The 21,318-nt window shown below is 37.3% G+C and overlaps 2 protein-coding genes across 2 annotated transcripts; one reads left to right on the top strand and one right to left on the bottom strand.

Moving 5' to 3' along the window:
- The first annotated feature begins 132 nt into the window (after positions 1–132).
- On the top strand, positions 133–12,761 carry LOC112183372 (probable LRR receptor-like serine/threonine-protein kinase At4g29180). Its single transcript, XM_040514111.1, is given in 13 exon segments — positions 133–525; positions 743–1,774; positions 1,887–2,022; positions 2,110–2,181; positions 2,259–2,330; positions 2,405–2,485; positions 10,924–10,964; positions 10,967–11,068; positions 11,225–11,448; positions 11,539–11,665; positions 11,757–11,816; positions 11,900–12,089; positions 12,172–12,761. Coding segments are annotated over 13 exon segments (2,688 nt in total). The 5' UTR covers positions 133–434; the 3' UTR covers positions 12,632–12,761.
- Positions 12,762–19,541: 6,780 nt separating this feature from the next.
- LOC112189438 (transcription factor RAX1) lies at positions 19,542–21,199 on the bottom strand. Its single transcript, XM_024328773.2, has 3 exons — positions 20,979–21,199; positions 20,756–20,885; positions 19,542–20,478 (listed from the first exon to the last, which is right to left on the bottom strand). Exons 1-3 carry the CDS (start codon positions 21,112–21,114, stop codon positions 19,923–19,925), a joined length of 822 nt encoding a protein of 273 aa, XP_024184541.1. The 5' UTR covers positions 21,115–21,199; the 3' UTR covers positions 19,542–19,922.
- Between the last annotated feature and the right edge of the window lie 119 nt (positions 21,200–21,318).

Raw genomic sequence — 21,318 nt, 5'->3', positions numbered from 1 at the left:
AGACAAATTTCTCTTCTTCTGCATGGTTCATACTACCATGTAATTATTTGACCTTTCATTATAAAAATTTGGATCACAATTATTATAAAGGTTTTAGGAATTCAGCTCCACCTACTTTGCTCTTTAGACTTGTCTTTGCCTCCCTTGATTTCTTTTCCTTGTCGCCTTAAGAATCTTTTTTTCATGCTAAATCAAAGCAATTAGTCACTATTTCTGCAGTGTTCAACTTATTAATAATGCACCTACCAACTCTAATGGTCTTGCAGTACTTGTATATGACCAAGTTGCTCCGCTAGTTTTGATATTGATGGTTCCCACATATATACCATGCAAATTATCCATGTGAAATAGAATAATGGCTTGTGCAAGTTTTGCAGTAGGTAGCAATCTAATCTGATATAGGTCTTCAGTATCAGATTCTTAGGCTCAAAGACATGGACAGAGAAATGAAAATGTCAACTGCTGCCTTCCTCCTCCTGTATCTGATGATCTCTGCAAGTTCAGTTCACGCGCAGCGCCGAATAGGTTAGCATTTAATTCCTGACAAACTAAATACTATTGTTCTTGTTCTTGCTTGTTGAAAGCAATCAGCTGCTTTGTCAAGTGGTTGATTGTGATCTTAGCCTTTTGCTACTGCTTCAACGAAACAGTGATGTTCTTTTGCATAAAAGACAATTAGAAACAAATTTCAGCTCATTCTTTAGTTTCTAATACTTATTGGATTCTTTATGTTCTTGTTTAGCCTTCATAAGCATTGATTGTGGAGCTCCCTCAAAGCTGTATGAAGACCCGGATACCAACATAACTTACTCACCAGATGACAATTTCATAGACACAGGGATAAGCCAGAACATCTCATCCGAATATATGTATCCTAACAATCCAAACTTGCCATTACCTGCCTCGGACCTTAGGAGTTTTCCTCATGGAAACAAAAACTGCTACACTTTAAAACCTGAAGCTGGGAAAGGTAGTTTGAACCTAATCCGAGCTTCTTTCTTGTATGGAAACTACGATGGAAAAGACCAGCTACCGGAGTTTGATCTCTATCTTGATGTCAACTTCTGGTCTGTGGTGACATTTGGAAATGCTTCTGATATTGTCATAAAGGAGATTTTTGGTTTTGCACAATCTGATGTCATAAATGTTTGTCTTCTAAACAAAGGTTTAGGAACTCCTTTCATTTCGGCATTGGAACTTAGACCGCTTAACAGCTCAAATTATGGGACTGCGTTTGGGACTAATGCATCATTAGTACTCTTTCAAAGACTAGACATTGGATCAAGCAATGGAACAGGTAGGTATGCAGAAGATGTTTATGACCGCGTTTGGTCTAATTACATCTCTCCTTATTGGGATTCAGTGAGCACTTCTTCACCAATTACTACTGATGAAGATGGATATAGAGTACCTTATGAAGTAATCAAGACTGCAGCTAGGCCTCGGAATGGAAGTGAACCTCTGGAGCTGTATTGGAACACAACTGACTCGAATGCTCAGTTTTATGTTTATATGTACTTTTCTGAAGTGGAGCATCTTGAGAAAAACCAGTCAAGAAAGTTGAATATATCTTGGAATGGTGCTCCATTGTTTGAACAATTTGTGCCTCGTTACTTATATGCAGACATATTATCTAATTCAAAATCTTTGGTGGGAAAAGAGCACCAGATTTCTATATCTAAAGCAGAAAACTCGACCCTTCCACCGATTCTCAATGCAGTTGAGATTTACCAAGTCATGCAGCTGGTTGAATCACCAACTTCTAGTGAAGATGGTATGTCTTCTTTTGTTAAAATTCATAACTAAGTTCAATGCTGTATCTTCTTACTTTTGAAGAATATTCTTCACATTGGTCTTGTCTGATTTTATGCTCTTAATAAATGCAGTTGATGCTATTATGAATGTCAAAACCACATATCAAATTAAAAAAACCTGGGCTGGTGATCCCTGTGCACCTAAGAATTTCTCTTGGGAAGGTCTTAAATGCAACTACACCATTTCAGTTCCTCGGATTATTTCCCTGTGAGTCCTGGTAAACTAGTAGTAATGCAATCTTTCTTCTTTCTGTAATGTATTTCTTCTAAGCATAGTTCCTTTTATTGTGATTAGGAACTTGACCTCAAGCAATTTGAGTGGGATTATAGCTGCTTCCATTTCCAAGCTTTCATCACTGGAGTCCTTGTAAGTGTTATTTATTTACAAGTCTATAAATTAAAGACTCAGCATTATACGTACTAAATTAAAGTACTTTGTCCCAGGGACTTGTCAAACAATAACTTAACCGGACCAGTGCCTGCATTTCTGGAAGAACTAAAATCTCTCAAGACTCTGTAAGTGTCATATGATTACATGATGAAATACTCATAGTTGTGCCAGATTTATATCACTAATAATTGAAATGCAGGAATTTGAAAGGGAATCAATTGTCTGGTTTTGTTCCAAATGCACTTAAGAAAAGATCAGATGCTGGATTACTTGTACTAAGGTACACCTTCTCATCTCAAACTGAGAAAACTTTCTTCTTGTTTATGCAATGAAGTGGTTTATGTTCTTCAGCATCTGATTAAAGAACAGAGGAAGAAATGGGTATAATATGTTTGAATTAGATGATGTACCTAGATTTATACATGTGTTTTAGAATAAGAGATTTGAGAGAGATTGATGAGAGACTTGTGTATTCAATATTGAGAATATAGGAGCCCTATATATAGGGATTACAAAATACATGTTTTAATATTACAAGGAAAACTATTCCGAATAGGACTAGGAATTCTAGAACATTCTCTCCTATTATAATCATGGAACTAATCCTAGTTTGAATAGGCACACATAAGCCAATTTCCTTCAACACTCCCCCTTGTGCCGCTCAAACTTAGTGGTGACGCTTCATCCGTTGCCTCGTTAAAAACCTTGATCGAGTGAAAAACCATGTGGGACAAAAACAAGCTCGAGGAGGAGAAAAAGAGTACAACACGTCCTTCACTCTTCGAGATTAAACATGTAGACATCATATCTCCCCCTGATGTCGATATCTCCCCCTGATTGCTACAATCGTAGGAGTTCGGATAATTTGCTCAATCCGATGCTCTTCATATGTTTCTCGAATGTGGATTTTGGTAACAACTTAGTGAATAAATCCACTACATTATCTTCTGATCGGATTTGATTCACTTCAATCTTTAGAAGTGATTGTTGTTGCTGATTATAAAAGAATTTAGGCGATATATGCTTGGTGTTGTCACCCTTGATGAAAACTAGTTTCATTTGCTCAATACAAGCCGCATTATCCTCATAAATGCATGTAGGTTCATTCGTGGTAAACTTCAAACCACAACTTCCTCGAATATGTCTAATTACATACCTTAGCCATATGCATTCACTCACAGCTTCATGTAGAGTGGTATGTCTAAAGATGCACAACTTAAACCTTGCACTCAAATATCATCGCTGGTAATATAGTGATCAAGCAAGGGTCATTACCCGCTGAAGATTGTTCCTAAACTGCTAACAAAATGTCACAAACTACTCTAAACTATGCTACTGAACAGTTAACGAAAATAAATTATTTAACTAACCTATAATAGACGTAATTTTCTTTAAATTTTACAGGATACTAAAGACATATTGAATAACATACATACAAAATTTCAGAACAATCGGAGTTGATTTGATATATAAAATAATTCACGTAAAACTAAACAAAGTAAGATAACAAAGCAGAAACAGATTTTATAACTTAAACTATTGATAGAAACAAAGCTAAGGACTCATTCTCCACCACCAAACACACTCAATCATATCAAAGCTCAGTTATGGAATCTTAATTCTCAATTGAATTTACCCGAAGTTAACTCACAAGCTCGAATTAACCCATTACCCTTTATTAGTTCCTTGTTAAGTGAATACAATTAACTCACCACTTAATCTATTTCCGATTATGCAACCTAAGACACAAGCTCGCTAAGTTTAACATATCAAAATCATTAAGTAATAAAAGGGTTTGGATAAATCTAGGGTCATAAGTACATTGTAGTCTTGCTAAACCTAGGGTTTGAGTCACATGTAATTCAAGAAAACATGTTGCTACTCAATTGGAATGAACACACGACATATACGAATCTAGTGTTACTCCTAGCATTAGAACTCTAACCTATTCATTTAGTTGCGCGCCTAAACAAACAAGCAAAGATTCATCTTGTAGACACAGTGAAGCAAACACTCAATTGATAATATAGAAAACCAAAAACTGAATTGTCTTCAATATGAATTGAAACATGTTTGGGGCTTTGAAATTGCCCCTAGCTACAAACGTATTTAGCTAGACAGTCATGACTCATGAAGAAAAAACTAGAAGAAAAGAAAAGAAAAGGAAGGGATAGCTGCTGGATGATGGTAGAAGATGTCTTCTTTCTTAATTTCTCTTTTGCGCCCCCCCTACGTCTAAACTGACGTCCCTCTTTTTTATTGCTTAGGTTAGGAGATTTTCACTTCTTTTCCTTTTGAGGAATCAAGTAACTTCTCCTTTAAGATTCTTAATAATTTTCACCCATAAAAATATCTCATATATCTCTAATAAATAGAGATATTCAGTTAATACTCGTCGTTGGGCTTCTAAAAGGAATTCGGGCCTCAAATCATGGATTTCCGTCAAAGTGTCAGATTCTCGGACTGCCTGACCTTGCTATACTAAATCGGACATAACTTCTTGTAGAAAAATGATATGAATAAACCATTAAAATTCCAAGAAACTAGACATCCAAGGATTTCCAAGCATGTAAAGTTCACTGTTTGGTTCATTCTGAGCTGCTCTCAGTTTCATGTCGAATTTGACTAATCTGCACAAGCAGATTTACTGATTTAGCTTCCTTTCTTCTACTTTGCTCCATAACACCTACAAAACATAAAAATAAAGTAAATGACTCAAATAGATGGAAAATTAGCTAAGAAAACATGAAGAAATCAATAAAAAATCATGTACATTTATGAGCTTATCATAGAGCAATAATCTCTGCATGATTTGAGGAAGTAGCAACAAGGGTCTGCTTTGTAAACTTCCAAGATATGCAGTGCTTCCCATGGAAAAGACATAACCCGTTTGGGAGCGACCTTTGTGAGGGTCAGAGAGGTACCCTGCATCAGCAAAACCCATCAAAACATCATTGTTGTTTTGATGAAGGGAAGTAGGCGGATGCCGGCTACCATGGACGGTGGTGGCGACAACATGGCAGGTGGCAAAGTCTTGGATGGCGGCGTTTTGCCTCTTGGGGTCCGATCCCAAATTTCCGTCATTCATTTTCTTTCTGTATGAATAAAATAGGCCCATATCAATCGTACCTCTTAAGTATCGAAAGATTGTCTTTACACCAATCCCAAATTTCCATCATTCCTTTTCTCTCTATAGGGTTAAAATAGGCCCATATCAATCGTACCTCTTAAGTATCGAAAGATTGTCTTTACACCAATCCAATAGCAGCGTGTTGGTGCAGAGCTATGTCAAACTAACAAGTTCACTGCGAATGAGATGTCCGGTCTTGTATATTGAGCTAAGTACAATAATGCGCCTATTGCACTAAGATAGGGCACTTCGGCCTCTAATAATTCTTCGTCCTCATCCTTTGGACGAAACAGATCTTTTCCGGGCTCAAGACTATGGCCAATCATAGGAGTACTCACAGGCTTTGCTTTATCTTCATTAAAGAGCCTTAGAATTTTCTGAGTATATGCAGACTGATGGATCAAAATCCCATCACAACGGTGCTCGAGTTCTAAACCGAGACAAAACCGTGTTTTCCCAAGATCTTTCATCTCAAATTCAGATTTCAAGTATTTAGCAGTTTCCTTTAAGTCATCTAGAGTTCCAATTAGGTTCATGTCATCTACATAAACTGCTACGATTGCAAATCCAGAACTTGTTCTTTTAATGAACACGCATGGGCATATTTCATTGTTAATATATCCCTTCCCAATCAAGTAGTCACTTAGACAGTTATACCACATCCTTCCGAATTGTTTTAATCCATATAGTGAGCATTTTAATCTTATTGAAAACGCGCTCCATGGTTTATAGCCACTTGATTTGGGTAATTGAAGTCCATCTGGAACCTTCATATGTATCTCTGAATTTAGATCCCCATAGAAATATGTTGTAACCACATCCATAAGCTGCATGTCAAGTTTTTCAGAAACTACCAAACTGATAAGGTAACGGAACGTTATAACATCCATTATGGGAGAATACGTCTCCTCGTAGGCGATTCCAGGGCGTTGTGAGAAACCTTGCACCACGAGGCAGGCTTTATATCTAACCACCTCATTTTTCTCATTACGCTTTCTAACAAAGACCCATCTATGGCCAACATGTTTTACATCTGGGGGTGTCTGCGTTATAGGCCCAAATACCTCTCTCTTTGCTAGTGAATCCAATTCAGCCTGGATCGCATCTTTCCATTTAGGCCAATCCGCTCTTCGTTGACATTCTTCGACTGAGCGAGGTTCGATATCATCATATTCTATGATTCCTTTTGCAACATGATATGCAAATGCATCATCAATAGCCATAGAATTTCTATCCATCATTTCATGTACACTAGTGTAATTCATGGAGATCTCCCTATTCTCTGGAATTGGTTCTGACATTGGAGCGTGCCCCAATGATGTCTCTTGGACATAACCATAATCCGAAATATTCTCAGGAGATGGATTATTTACGTCGATGATTATTAGATTATTTTGTGCCAAACTCACTTTATTTCTTGGGTGAGAATCCATCGAACCTATGGGCCTCCCGCGCTTCCTGGCGGGAGCCGTGGGCCTAGCCACAACTTCACCAAGGGAGGGGACGTTGGCGCAATTCTCAGGTACTCTTGGGGTGGCGTCATGCCCTCTAGTTTTAGGGACATCAATCCTTGCAGGCACGTTTGCAGCAGGTATGTGTGATCTCGTCACTTTAGCGATATCAGAAAACGTATCAAGTATCGATTCTGCTATGTTCTAAAGATCGAGAATTCTCAGCACTTCAATTTCGGATTATGCGGTTCAGGGATCAAGATGAGACAGAGTGGGGACAGACCACGACAATTCCTGTCGTTCATGTTGAACATTTATGTTCTTATCTCCCCCTAACGACGGGAAGACTGTCTCACCAAAGTGACAATCCGTAAATCTAGCGGTAAAGAGATCGCCTGTCAAGGGTTTTAAGTAGCAGACAATGGTTGGAGAATCATATCTAACATAAATGCCTAATCGTCTTTGAGGACCCATTTTGGTGCGTTGTGGCGGCACAATTGGCACATAAATTGCACACTCAAATATGCATAAGTACGAGATATTAGACTTGCACCCAGTCACTAGCTGTAACGCAAATAAAGGTTGAGTGGCTATGGGTCGTAGACGAATTTGCATAGCTGCATGCGATATTGCATAACCCCAAGTGGAAATATTGGTGCGCAATACCAAATGTCCGGGCTACCATCGTAGTCGTTTAATGGTGGCTTTTCCGTGAGACCATTAGGGTGTGTACATGGGAATATGATGCCCAATATCAGTCCCCAATGATATGCAATAGTCATCTAAAATTTTCGATGTAAACTCTCTAGCATTATCAAGTCGAATGGACTGAATGAGATGATCCAGGTAGTGAACCCGTAGCCATATGATCTGGGCTAGGAGTTTATCATAAGCAACATAACGAGTGGACGATAGCGCGACACATGACCAGCGTGCCCGCACATCAACCAACACCATAAAATATCTAAGCAGTTCACAAGTTGGTTGAATCGATCCATAGAATCCCTTGGATTCTATGTAAGAATGGAATTATTTCCATAGTATCCTTTGCATAGGATGGTCTCGATCCTAATTTTGCTAAAGAGTAGGCTTTGCAGAATGAATGATGGGCTTTAGAAACAACCAATGAGGATTTTGGTTGAGTCATGAAGTCATAATGGACTTTAGAAGTAGGAATTGGAGTCAGAGGAGCATAGGTGGCGTCAAAGCCACCCTTGGGCCGCAGGGGGGTGGCGGTGCCGGCCTGTGAAGGTCGGTTTTTGGGGGGGGGGAATGGCGCCATGAGGCGCAGAGGCTCCTTGTTGGTCCTAAATCTGATTTTTACTTCTTTTCGTTCTGAAGAATGGATGTCCATGTGAAATCTTTAATATACGGATCATCATATCACGACCTGAATGTCCCAAACGGTCATGCCAAAGCCTATATGTGTCGGAATCCCATAAATCATCTCTCATAACATGATTGGATTCAATTATTCAAATAGTGATTGCATACAACCTACTAGATCGACACATAAGTCTCTCTAAGACTCTTTTATGTCTGTAGTCATTAGAGGTGATGCAAACGAACTCTTGTCCATTCTCACAATGTGATTCCACATGAAAACCATTGACTCTTATATCTTTGAAGCTCAATAGGGTTCTTCTTGCCCTAGGAGCATAAAGAGTTTCGGTGACATTTAAAGTTGTGCCATTTAGCAACATAAATTGGGCTGGTCCTCTACCATGAATCAATTGAGATGATCCAGCTATCGTAGTCAAAGAAGATCGAGTAGGCGTCATCCATAGGAATAGTTGCCTATTTTGAAGGATGGTATATGTAGTTGCACTATCCACGAGACATTCTAGCTCTCCGGGAAACATACTGAAAAATAATAAAGTTCGAAATTAAAATATGTCCAAGACATTGAATAAATCGAGACTTTATTAATAATAGTCAATGATTACATCAAAGTTTCGTGACCATAATCTAATCCAAAATAAAAATCAAACTTTAGACAAATTGTAGTTACTCAATCCGTTGGGTAACTCCAATTAAATATGACCAGGTAAGTAGGAAGAGATATCGGTGGAGCGAGGCTCACTTAAGTATCACTAATCTCAAACTAGTTTCCTAGACATCATACTCAATTGGATGAGCTTGGTGAGAAAGAGTGAATCCAATAAGTCATTTTATTGATTAAGGCATAATTGCCAATACATAATTCTTGGCAATATAAAAGACTATACTAATAAAATCTGCGGTATTTTGTCTATCGCTAGATTTAAAGTCTTCCATAGCTCGATATCTTGATCACCATTGATTAGGTACTCCTTAAAATACCATGAAGAGGATGTTCTCTTGATTGAGATGTATTGACGCAATACATATGGTCCCTAGGACCAATGGCGTTGGAATAGTGCTACCATGGCCAAAGTGGTGCCATGGTGTCCAACCTTATACCCTCAACATCATGACTTCTATGGTCATGTTAGGGTTTTCTCAATCAATTTGTTCTTTTGTGATTTTCCACAATCATGCATCAATGACCTGCTGCAGAGAGCTTCCGAACAATATTTCATAACTCTTTCAAAGTTTAGAGAAGTGGATATTGTGCTTCTAAGTTCGGAAAATCGTGAACATTACTAAAACGTTTACGAGGCGCAAGTGCGCAACCCAAAGGTTCTTAGCAGTATCCTCATTCATGTACTCAAACTGGAGGGCCATCTCCATGTGGCGCTTCATCAGGGTAAATGCCCTGGAATTATCTATCTCAGTTTGAGAGCCTTGAGTAGTTCCTTTAGAACAAGACTCCTGGATTGTAGGCAATTAGGTGGAGCTCAACATTATGAGCCCACATGAAAATATCTTGTGCCCGTAGAATCCAATGGAGTAAAATCGAGCTCGTTCAAGTCTGACATCCTGGAAAGGAAAGCAAGAACGTATTTAGTTTCGGAGTCAATGCTTCCACGAAAACTAATATAAGGTTTCTGAGCCTTAATACTACCAAAAAATTGATTTCTAAGAATATTTGGATTAGACCGAAACAATGATGTTTATATGGTCACAAATCAATGCTTACGGATGCTCTTAGTCCGAAGTCTTTACGAACACTCTTAGTCCGAAGTCTTTACGAACGCTCTTAGTTCGTTAATAGCGTGAATCCCCACGATTCCGCTTTTCAAAGAATCGAACCCACGTGATAAGAAAGGTGAGATGTAGAAGAAGGGAGGTTGCAAGTTCCCGAGGAAAAAGAAGAAGAAATTTAAACTTCAAAAGCAGGAACTTTAATTTAAAACTTACTTGTTGAAATTTGGAGTAGATTTGCTTCTGAACAGCTCCCACTTAGATTGGTTTACAAGTCTCAAAACAACTCCAATAGGGCTGAAAGGAGGCCAGATAGAAGGGACATAGGCGAACAACTTTGATGAAGGAATAATTTTGATAAGAGGATCCGAACTGGACTTTTCGGGGCTTGCAAACAGACTGATATGCACAAGGACGAGAGGAGAAAGTAGGAGGAGAAGGATGCAACAGGCGTGCGGCAGTGCTGCAGGGGCAGCGGGAGTGAGGCAATGCTGCAGGAAGGCAGCGGCGGTGAGTTTTGACTGTGGTGGAGCGGCTAGCGTGGGCTAGGTGCTTGCGGTAGTTAAGAAGATTTTCAGGTTTTTGGTTTTTGGTTTTTGTGGTTAGGGCTCGTGCTGATAACGTGTTTTAGAATAAGAGATTTGAGAGAGATTGATGAGAGAATTCTGTATTCAATATTGAGAATAGGAGCCCTATATATATGGATTACAAAGTACATGTTCTAATGTTACAAGGAAAACTATTCCCAATAGGACTAGGAATTCTAGAACATTCTCTCATATTACAATCATGAAACTAATTAATCCTAGTTTGAATAGGCACACATAAGTCAATTTCCTTCAGCAACCTGGACTATATTCTATCTAAGGTAAGAACTAAATGCTTGATTTACAGAATATATGGAATTGAAAGCATATACAATAAATTGATAACAATCAGTAAGTCAATACTCTTTGATTTAGGATCAGACATTGATTCATAGAGTGATTGACGTGTTGATCAATACAACGAACCTGGACTATCTTTCTTGGTTATCAGTGCTAAATCTAAACGTCATTTTCTTCATTTCAGTGTGGATAGTCAAAATGTTTGTGGCTCAAATTCATGCAAAAAAAGAAGAAAATTGTTGCTCCGATAGTTGGATCATTATTATCAGCACTAGTAGTCCTTATAGTTCTCATACTTGTCTGGAAGCTGAGAACAAAAAAGAACTCAGGTACTTGATTTGTTTACTTATCTGTTACTTCTGAACTGTAATGTTACCATGTTTTAATCGAACTAAACAAAACTTTATATGATTGGCATACAATGCATGAACAAGAACCTTCCTAATTAATTTCAACTCACATTTCATTCTGTACTGCTTGAGCTGTAGAAGGAGTAGAAACCTTTAAGAAAGAAGGAATTCCTATTGCATCAAAGAAGTGCCAGTTTAGTTATGATGAGGTTATAGAAATCACCAAAAATTTCAACACTGAAATCGGAAAAGGAGGATTCGGGGCTGTGTACCATGGCTACATGAAAGATGGCACCCAAGTTGCAGTCAAAATTCTTTCTCCATCATCAACTCAAGGACCGAGGGAGTTCCAAACTGAGGTTTGTCAGTTAGGATTCCTCGAAAAATTAGTGCAAGGAAAATGCTGGACTAATTGGTTTTGGATTTGATGAATTACATTTCCGTTGCAGGCTGAGCTCCTGATGAGAATCCATCACAGAAATTTGGCATCATTTATTGGATACTGTGATGATGCTGATAACCTGGCTCTTATATATGAGTACATGGCTAACGGGAACCTTAAAGATTATCTCTCAGGTAACTAATCCATGCTACATTAGGCCTAGCTAGGCTAAATTAAAATAGTGAACATCAGAAAACAACTTACTGTCACAATTTATGGTTGCAGTTAAAAGCTCAGGTATGACTTGGGAATTGAGACTTCGCATCGCCATAGATGCTGCACAAGGTTAGTGATCCTAGTCAAAATTCTATTCATTAATTTTAATTATTCGCCTTCCATTTACACAGATTGTGAAATTTTGGTCACAGGGCTAGAGTACTTACACCATGGATGCAAGCCACCTATTGTACACAGAGATGTGAAGACTGCCAACATTCTCTTAAGTGAAAACCTGGAAGCTAAGATAGCAGATTTTGGTCTTTCCAAGGTTTTTTCCAATGATAATGAAACCGACGTGGAAACCACAGTTATGGGCACAGCAGGTTATTTAGACCCAGAGTATGTCTCAGATTTCTCATTTCATTAGCATTTTGTTTATGTGAATGTGATATAATGCTGAAGTGTTACTTACGCTCTCCAGGTACTACAGTTCTCACAAGTTGAATGAAAAAAGCGACGTGTATAGTTTCGGGGTAGTACTATTGGAACTGATCACAGGCCAACCTGCAGTCATAAGAAGCGATGAACGAATCCACATTGTGCAGTGGGTGAGTCCTGAACTCCAGAAAGGGGATATAGCAAGTGTTGTTGATCAAAGAATGGAAGGAGATTTCGATGTGAATTCAGTTTGGAAAGCTTTCGAAATATCAATGACATGCACAACTAGAACCTCTCAACAAAGAGCCACCATGGGTTTTGTGTTATCAGAGCTAAAACAGTGTTTGGAAATGGAGTTGTCGAGGAATCGAGAAAGAAATTCTGGATTGACTGAAGAAAGTAGAGACAGATTTGCAGCAGCATATAGTAGTTCACCATATAATAGTTCCATGTATACAGATTCCACAAATGCTGATTCCATGACTGGGCCATTTGCTAGGTAATCTATAGACCCTATTGATTTTAATTTGGAACGAAAAAGTTAGATATAAAGGTAAAGAGATATTTGAAAAAACACATATATTTTTTTATCAATCTACACTCAATTCACGTAGGCAACTTTCTTTGTAAAGTGCTAATGTATAATTACTAATTTTTTGTATTTTTCCATATGTCTGATCGATTTACCCTTGGCCAATTTTTTTTTTTAAGATGTTGAGCAACATTCCTTGTAGAGTGTTGATGTATAATTATAGCATATGACGTTATGGCTTAAATCGTGCATGCTTTGAGTTCAAACTTCCATTGAGGATATATATATATATATATATATATATATATATATATATAAGTGTTTTTAGTACGACCTCTAAATCTGCTCACTTGACCTCACTTTATTATAAATTATTAAATTACATATATAACCTCATATAAAATTACTAATAAGGACAATACTTATACCCAAAAAAATATTTTATTTACTTTCTTTAGACTTTTCAATTCACTAATATTAGATTGCATTCTTTATTATTATCCTTATCTATTTTCATTTTTCAATTTCACTTCATACTCATTAAAGCATTTAAATATATTTAATAAGAATTAAAACTAGGGATTAAGATCATGTGACATAAAAATTTTCTATCATCATACATGTTGAACGCATATTGATGAGGGAGAATAAAAGAAATCCTATTATGACCTAAATCTAAGTCTATCCATTATATTTGAAAAAAAAAATAATAAAATAAAAAGAAAAACTACAAAATAATTGAATAATTAATCATGAGGTAAAGAAAATAGAGAAAAAAATAAACATTAAGAATAATATAATTACTCTTCATTTTTTTCGCACATCGCAAACAGAAAAAAAAAGTTAAAAAAAAAAAAACATTCTTGTTGATTAGAAATTAATTTTTGAACCCAATACCTTGTGTTTGATATTTTTTTATTGCATAAGAGATTTATGTTGTCTGATTAAGGAATGGACATGTAATTAAGATCTATAGAGTAATTAAATCATTGAAATAGGTAATTTAATTTATTTTAAAGATAATAATTTGTTTGCAAATTATATGAGTGAGGTTTAGTGAATAAATTTAGTATTTAAAATTTAGTAGAAGCTGTCAAAAGCATAGGAGGGTCCAGTGAGTAAATTTTGAGGTTCCAATAGAAAAACTCTATATATGTAGATCGGGCCTCTATAGCGAACGTCCGCACTTTCGCTAAAGTACGGACGGTCACACAGCAGGCTGTTCCAGGCAGCGACGGTGGCGTGGAGCTTGCCAGACGGAGGCCGGAGGCTTCCCAAACGCGTCTGGGCAGCGATTGAGGTCGGAGGAGGTCGGGGTTGCAGGTTTCTGGGCATCGACCCGACCTGCAACTGCAACGGGACAAGCAGCGCTGCAACCTCGTCGCCGGCGACTCCACCCGACTGCAGACCGGTCCGTCCGGCATGCCCCGCTGCTCCATAACCTAGACCTTGTGAATAAACATATATAACCTGGACCTTGTTATTCATGAGATTTAGTTTTTCAAATATTTTGTTTTGTCATCATTGTGCCTTGAATTTTCTTATGGTAAAGTATCTTGTTCTAGGTATATTGTCATACCTCGAACAAGATATATACTTTTCTTTAATTTGAACTTTTCCTTTTGCATATTGTCATATTAATTTGAAGTTGTTCATTCTCAATTGTTACCTAATAGAGAGGTACATGCACATAGGGATAAGTTAGAAATTTTCAACCTAAGAAATATGGTCAACTGACAATTATATAATCAAAAATGCTTGAGATCCCAAATAATTATACCAAATGATGTGGCAGGTGCCATATCATCAAACTATTTTTAGCATGTATTCTTATATTTTATTTTTATTCTTTAAAATGGAAAGATCAATAATTAAAAGTTATTGTTGTTTAATTAGAAAAAAAATGTATGTGATAATCAACAACAAAAGGAATGAAGAACCCTAAACCAACCCCATAAATAATGGAGACTTTAACATGCAACTGTAGGAAAAGGCCATCAACCAAAACAGAGTAAATAGAATAAAAAGTTGTGTATGGCTTAATTCATTAGTTCATTGGCAATTGAATAATGATCTATTATATACTGTTAGTGGTGGTGGGTTTCATCCTGCTGGAAATAGAGATATGTTGTGATGGAGTAAATGAGAAATGGTGATTTTCAATTGATGGCCAGATCCATTAAATATGAATTCTCATATTGTTAGAGGGAGAAAGAAATAGTTGTACTATTATATATACAGTCTCCCAGATTTGATGTAATTTCTTTGCACTATTCTCTAGATTTCTTTGCTCTTTTGATTCTGTAGATGTGGTTGTTTGTTTGAGGAAGGGCGGTAGCAAATCTGGTTGTAGTTAATCACGTTCTTCTTTTTTGCTGATTAATTAGTTTTCTAGATAAAATCAATTAAATTTGCTGGAAATTATTAAATTGAATGTCATAACACGTAAGATGCCATGTCATTTGGTATTGCTTTTTGGTATAATTTTTTGGTGTCTGTAGCACTGCTCTTATATGATACCTAAGAAAGAGATTGATGTGAAAACTGATTCGAGTAAGTAGGTTGAAGTGAAAATTCCTAGAAGTGAGGTTAACTAAACACACGCGTCTAATCTTTACGTTGTAATAAAAAATAAAAAATAAAAATAAAATAAAAACCTATTAGGTAGGTTAAAAACTTAAACCTCTACCTTTGAGTCATGTTGCAAGCAAATGGATGGAAAACAAAAATACAAAATACAAAATCTCAAAATCTATACGCTAGGTTAAGAAAAAAAAAAGCTATTAGCTAGGTTAAAAACTAAACCCTTTACATTTAAGTCAAATTGCAAGTAAATGGATGGAAAACAGAAATAGAAAACACAAAATCTACCTTTAAAATAGAAAGTTTAAATTTCACATTCATTTAAATCTATAAAATCTTTGAATAAAAAAAAATAAATGTAAAAGAAAATATCCATAATTCTAGCAATAATGATGAGTAGAAGGAAAACTGCTGGAATAATGGGATCAATAAAAATTCTATAACTAATGTATTTAAAGAGGACGTTAATTTTGCTAGTTGACTATTATTTATCATATTTAATATGTGTAATTTTTTTAAAAAGGAAAGACAATATTTATTCTAGTTGGCAATAATTGAGTGTAGACTGAAAGAAAAAAATAATAGGTGGGTTTTTTCCATTAAATTTTCTAGGAATTGAGTTTATAATGAATTTCCTCATTTTGGAACATAAGTTTCGAGTTACAGATATTATTTTGGTTCCTTGCTACATAAGTCATAAGTCAAATTCATTTTGAGTTTTGCATATCGGTATTTGTAAATTCCTTATAGGCTTCATAGGGCAAACTAGTATAAGATTCTTCACACTCAAGCCAAACTCAGCATCAGCATTAACGTGTATTGTTTTCCGTTTCTTATAAACCAATAAATGATTTTTTTTTTTAAAAGAAGGCAAAGCCAATATATTGATCAAAAGCCAGAATGGTCCGTACATACCCTTCCGCTGCCATTTAAGACAGACAAGAAGATGTGTTAGTACCCACAGTGGTACATAGAAACTAGGTCACTTATTTGACATTGAATACATCGTAGACATAGCGCGATCCCCCTTTGGTACTACGCCGGAGGCGTTAGAAAAACTAGAAGGATCCGGCCTCCCCAACCTAACTCTGAATCAGTGAATCTAGTCGCCTAGAGACCTCAATTGGTGTACAACTAGAGACACTGAGACTTAAGTCGACAAGACCAAGATCCAATACTAAACTAGATTGGAAAAAATCCACTAGACTGCCCCAGAAATGGCCTACAGAAAACTATTATACTTAGACAAAATTAACATAGAGATGGGCCTGGGTAAAACCCTAGCCACCATAATCAGTGCAAGGCAAATCCAAAGAGAAGCCCACCCAAAGCCCAACAGGCCCGACAGGGTCCAGGCCCAGCCTTCTCTCCAAACACGCTAATCAGCGTCACCAGTTCCAGCTTTACTCCGCTGACCATGCCGCTCCTGCACCGCCACGATTCAACCGCCACGACCCAATCACCCCTGAAGCAGTGCCGCCACACCAATCATCACCACAACTCGTCCCAGTCCAGCACCTGTGATCCACGCCACTGCAGGAAGATAACGTTCCCCGAAGGTCGTCGATCCAGGAAGCTGCAAAGCTAGTCCCGATCAGTCATAGCCACCGCATCATAGATATGTCACACCGAACCCGAAGCCAAGCATAACCTGCAAAGCCCCAAGCAATACCCCTCAAAGAAACGCCCCGAAAGCTAGCCATTCATCCCAGTCCGGCAGCAGACCGCACGGCGTCGGCGAGGCCAAAGGCCAGCCTAGAGGCCCAATCAATAAATGATTGTTCACATATGACGTCAGATTAGTAAAGCTCTAATCTAAGTCACTTTTTTTCAACAATCTCCATATTGGCATGATTTAAGCCATTCTCTAATTCTTATGTCCATATTCATACCAAAACTCTTCAACTTTAGAATGTTCAGCATTACACACATATCTGACTAGTGACATTCCCCCTACCTTGAAGGCTAACGGCTATGGAAAGGATTTTTACCATATGCCCGGCCTTACCATTAGTCTATTATTGGGCTTGGTTCTACTCCTGGTAACTAAATATATAACTCCGATGGGATTAGTAAGACCTAGGGGTGTAAATGAGCCGAGTCGGAGAGAATACCAAGGTGATTATGTTCGGCTCATTTGTTTTTTATCGAGCTCGAGCAGGGCTAAAGCTTGAATTTTCTTTTTCATGTTCAAGCTCGGCTCGGCTTGAATATTTTTCTTAAGCCCGAGTTAGGCTCGGCTCGGCTTGATTTATTGGACGAGCTCGAGCTTGAATAGGCTCGGTTTGGCTCATTTGATTTTAAATTTAAAAAATAAAAAAGATAGAAAGAAAATTTAAAATAATAATCCAAATTTGATGTCTAACCATCATACAAATACCTTTTATTGTCTAGAATAAACTCAAAATGATGAATCCAACTCAAAATTGCACTTAAAGTAATTAAATAAGAATGGGGCCTTCGACATATTGATTCAAAGGTGGTTATTTGTATCTTTAGATTTCCTTCCATGCAAACTCCCAGCTAATCTTCACCATCTATAAAAACAAAGAATATATATATATATATATATATATATTAATAACTTTAAAAAAGCTTGTTCCATATGATTTTATGAAAGTAAGAACAATCTTCAGTGCGTGTATATACCTTCATTCCAAGTAGATTTCTTCCATTGATCCTCATCACCCTATATTATATAAAAGAATAAAAGAAACAAGATTGTTAATCTTGCAATAAGTTATGTACATAAAAACCGGGCAGATCTCAATTCTTTTCTTTTTATAGTGGTTGCTAGGGTATGATTTAATTATTGCACAAGTATTGTTATTTATTATAATATATTTATTTAAATTTTCAGATTCTCTTTAAATTGAAAAGGAATATAATAAAAAGAATTGAAAATTTGAGATTAGAAAAATTATATTTATACTATAATCATTAGTCGAGCCTTAACAAACGAGCCGAGTTTTAACAAGCTCGAGCTACTCATGGAAAATACGAGCTAGACGAGCCGAATATCCTTGCTCAAGCTCGGCTCGTTTTTTTGTCGAGCTTAATATTGAGCTCAAGCTCGGCTCATTTATCTTACGAGCACGAGCCAAACGAGTTAAAATCGAGCTGAATATGAGTCGAACACGAGCTGTATCGAACCTACTTACAGCCCTAGTAAGACCCTAATCAGCCACTCTTGCAACATGGGATGGTTTTCGAATAAATCCCTAAATAGTCTCAATTGTATCATGATTTGCGGACGTGTCTTATCTATTAGTCTGCATAAAGAAATATACATCATGATCATGCCTGCATTGACCTGAAAAATATTCACTATTTTTTATGAACTGCTGGAGGCTCGGTTACTCCCCAGACTTGACTGTTGCACTTGGCCACAAGATTCAAATAGGGTTGCTAATTGAAATCATGTCCTTTATATGATCTAGACTTTTAACCTCTTTAACCTTTCTATATGAATCAAATTGGTCAAGAAGCTATATATAGTAGATTCAAACTATCACGAAATTTCTAGGAAGCAGAGAACAGGTTGAACAAAGGTCAAATATAATGGAGTTCACACAAGCCACTTAGCGAATCAAATTAAATACTCTATTGTAAGCAATTAAGCTGCAAGCTCTATTTGTCACTTCCAGCCAGAAGAAGGGAGGGCATTTATTTTTGTCTAACCTTTTCTAGTACGGTCTACCATTTTCCCCAATAATAATAGTAACCAAAGACTAACCACACTTTTGTCACTTTTGAAATGGTCAATGTTCAAAGTGACTATCCATGAACAATTTTGACTAGGGATACTTTCTGTTCATATTGTGGCCTAGCTATAAGGATGAAGCTGTGGCTTTTACACTGGAAATTAGCTTGAAGATTTAATGTGGATGATGTGGATAAATCATGACTACCGTGGAATATTCAATTTGTTTAAAATTCGACATCCTTGAGCTTTATGCACTGAACATTCATTTATTATTTTTAAAGCAGTCATCTAGAATGTGAAAAATAGAATTATTTATTAACGCATCGATTCATAAAGATAAATCGGCTTTATATAAGATAGACTAGCTAGCTTGATGGCTTGATGCAGTAGTAGACGTACTGCACCATGAACCTTCCACTACACGGACATGATCTTTGGTGCATATAGAGTTAGTCTACACAGTATGTATCAACGCATTAATACACGGAAGGGGATCCCGACCCTTTGAATGATGTTAGCATTATGTTACGCTGCAAGGACCTCGCTTCTGTTTGTGCCCTGCTCACCAAGAAACTGACGAAAACTGGTAAACTGATCATTCAAAGGGTATGAATTGAACTCCATTACATTAATGCACAAGGACACAAACACGCATAGGGTCTTTATCAGATGGAGACGTTTTCTTCACTATGAATTGGCTGCCAATGCAACTATCGTGAACCACTGACCAGTCATAAGCAAACAGTTAAAGAGTATTGATTCTTATTATGAATATTTCACTTGCACAACCGAAACATTTTACGTGCAGAAAAAAAATATGTAGACTAATTCAACATTTCAGAACACTACCTAAATCCATGATTGGTGCATACATTACCGTTAATAGCAACATTATCTGGGTCTTCTTTCTCCTCTGATCTTATTTGCATTTTATTACAAGATAGTTTGTGGCAGTTTGATAGATAGAATGTGCCTAATGACCATAGCCACCCAGAAGAAACTGATCAGCAGGAGGAGTTTCGAATCCGAAGTCCATAAGGAACTCGCTGTTAACGTAATTGATACCTTCATGTCCAGACCACAAGGAGCAATGGTACTGATCCAGCTGAGCCAAACTGGAAGAACTGGGAAGACTTGAAACTTCCTGATGAGATAGTGGAATACTGAAACTGTTACTTTCACTAGTGCTGCCAAAATCAGAAACTTCCATAGGCTTTGAATCAGAATGATTGCACCAGGGTTCAAAAGTTTCCTTTGGTTGATCAAAACTATGCACCAAACTTATGTTCGCTGCATATGGTAATGTGCCACCTAAACAAGATGAAGTCTCGGGGCCATGAGGGGTTTCGATTTTGGGAGGAACTGGAGCTGAAAACTGATCAGCAATGTTGTGATCACATGTCTGTCTAGTAGCCACAATGTTATTTCTTGCAGCAACCGCCAGCAGCTTTTTCTTCAACTTTGTGTTCCAATAGTTTTTCACATCATTATCTGTTCGTCCTGGCAGTTGAGAAGCTATGACAGACCACCTAATCCCAAAACACAGAGAAACATAAATGATCAACTCTTGTGAAGGACCTTCACAAATCACAGACACTAGAAAAGAAAGTGGCAGTACTGGTAGTAGTTCTAGTCTTTACCGTGTTAACTTAGGTATTGAAAGCCTTTACAACCGTAGGATTGGGAGTCAACCGAAGACTAAACCAATCAAACTGCTGGAAATGCTTTCAACACCCAAGCAGAACAACATTATAGCAAAATCTGTAGTACTGGTACCATATATGAGTGCCATAGTCATTCACTTGCCTGCTTCCAATGCTTCTAAAGAGAGTGCAGATAACATTGTCTTCTTCCTCCGTGAAAGTACCACGCTTGATGTCTGGCCTAAGATAGTTCAGCCATCTCAAACGACAACTCTTACCGCAACGATTCAGGCCTTAAAAAAAAACGTTAAACTAATCAACCACCGTGAAGATGGGATTTGATAAAAATTAATGCCCAAAGCAAGAGAAAGATAACAATTAAGCACCTGCTTTGGTTGGTAGAGTAATCCAATTGCCAGTGGTGCCATGTTCGTGGAGGTAGTTCTTGAGGGTGGCGTCTTCTTCGGGAGACCATGGTCCTCTTTTCACTTTAGATTTGTCACAGCATGGAGCTCTTCCCATGGCTAACACCGTCACACATACAAAGACTGTTTGAAAAGCAGAAGCATGAAGAAGACAAACTAGCTGGGCTAGGCTTCTACTTGAGAAGTTGATGAGATAGATAAAAAGTAAACTATATAGAGCTTTAGAAATATTGACTTGTCTAACTTGGTTATATACAATTCATTCTTACATTAAAAATATTCCATTATGTAGTGTTTTTCT

This window comes from Rosa chinensis, chromosome 2 (assembly GCF_002994745.2).
Source record: "Rosa chinensis cultivar Old Blush chromosome 2, RchiOBHm-V2, whole genome shotgun sequence".
Classification (NCBI taxonomy): domain Eukaryota; kingdom Viridiplantae; phylum Streptophyta; class Magnoliopsida; order Rosales; family Rosaceae; genus Rosa; species Rosa chinensis.
Note: the sequence above shows the minus strand (reverse complement) of the source record. Positions and strands in the feature narration are given on the sequence as shown.

Bases quoted from the DNA above. Each gene is read 5' to 3' on its own strand.
- LOC112189438 (XM_024328773.2), bottom strand. From the start codon at position 21,114: ATGGGAAGAGCTCCATGCTGTGACAAATCTAAAGTGAAAAGAGGACCA. The intron at 20,886-20,978 runs GTGCTTAATTGT...TTTTTTTTTAAG, and splicing joins TACTCTACCAACCAAAGCAG to GCCTGAATCGTTGCGGTAAG. The intron at 20,479-20,755 runs GCAAGTGAATGA...TTTTGGGATTAG, and splicing joins TTTAGAAGCATTGGAAGCAG to GTGGTCTGTCATAGCTTCTC.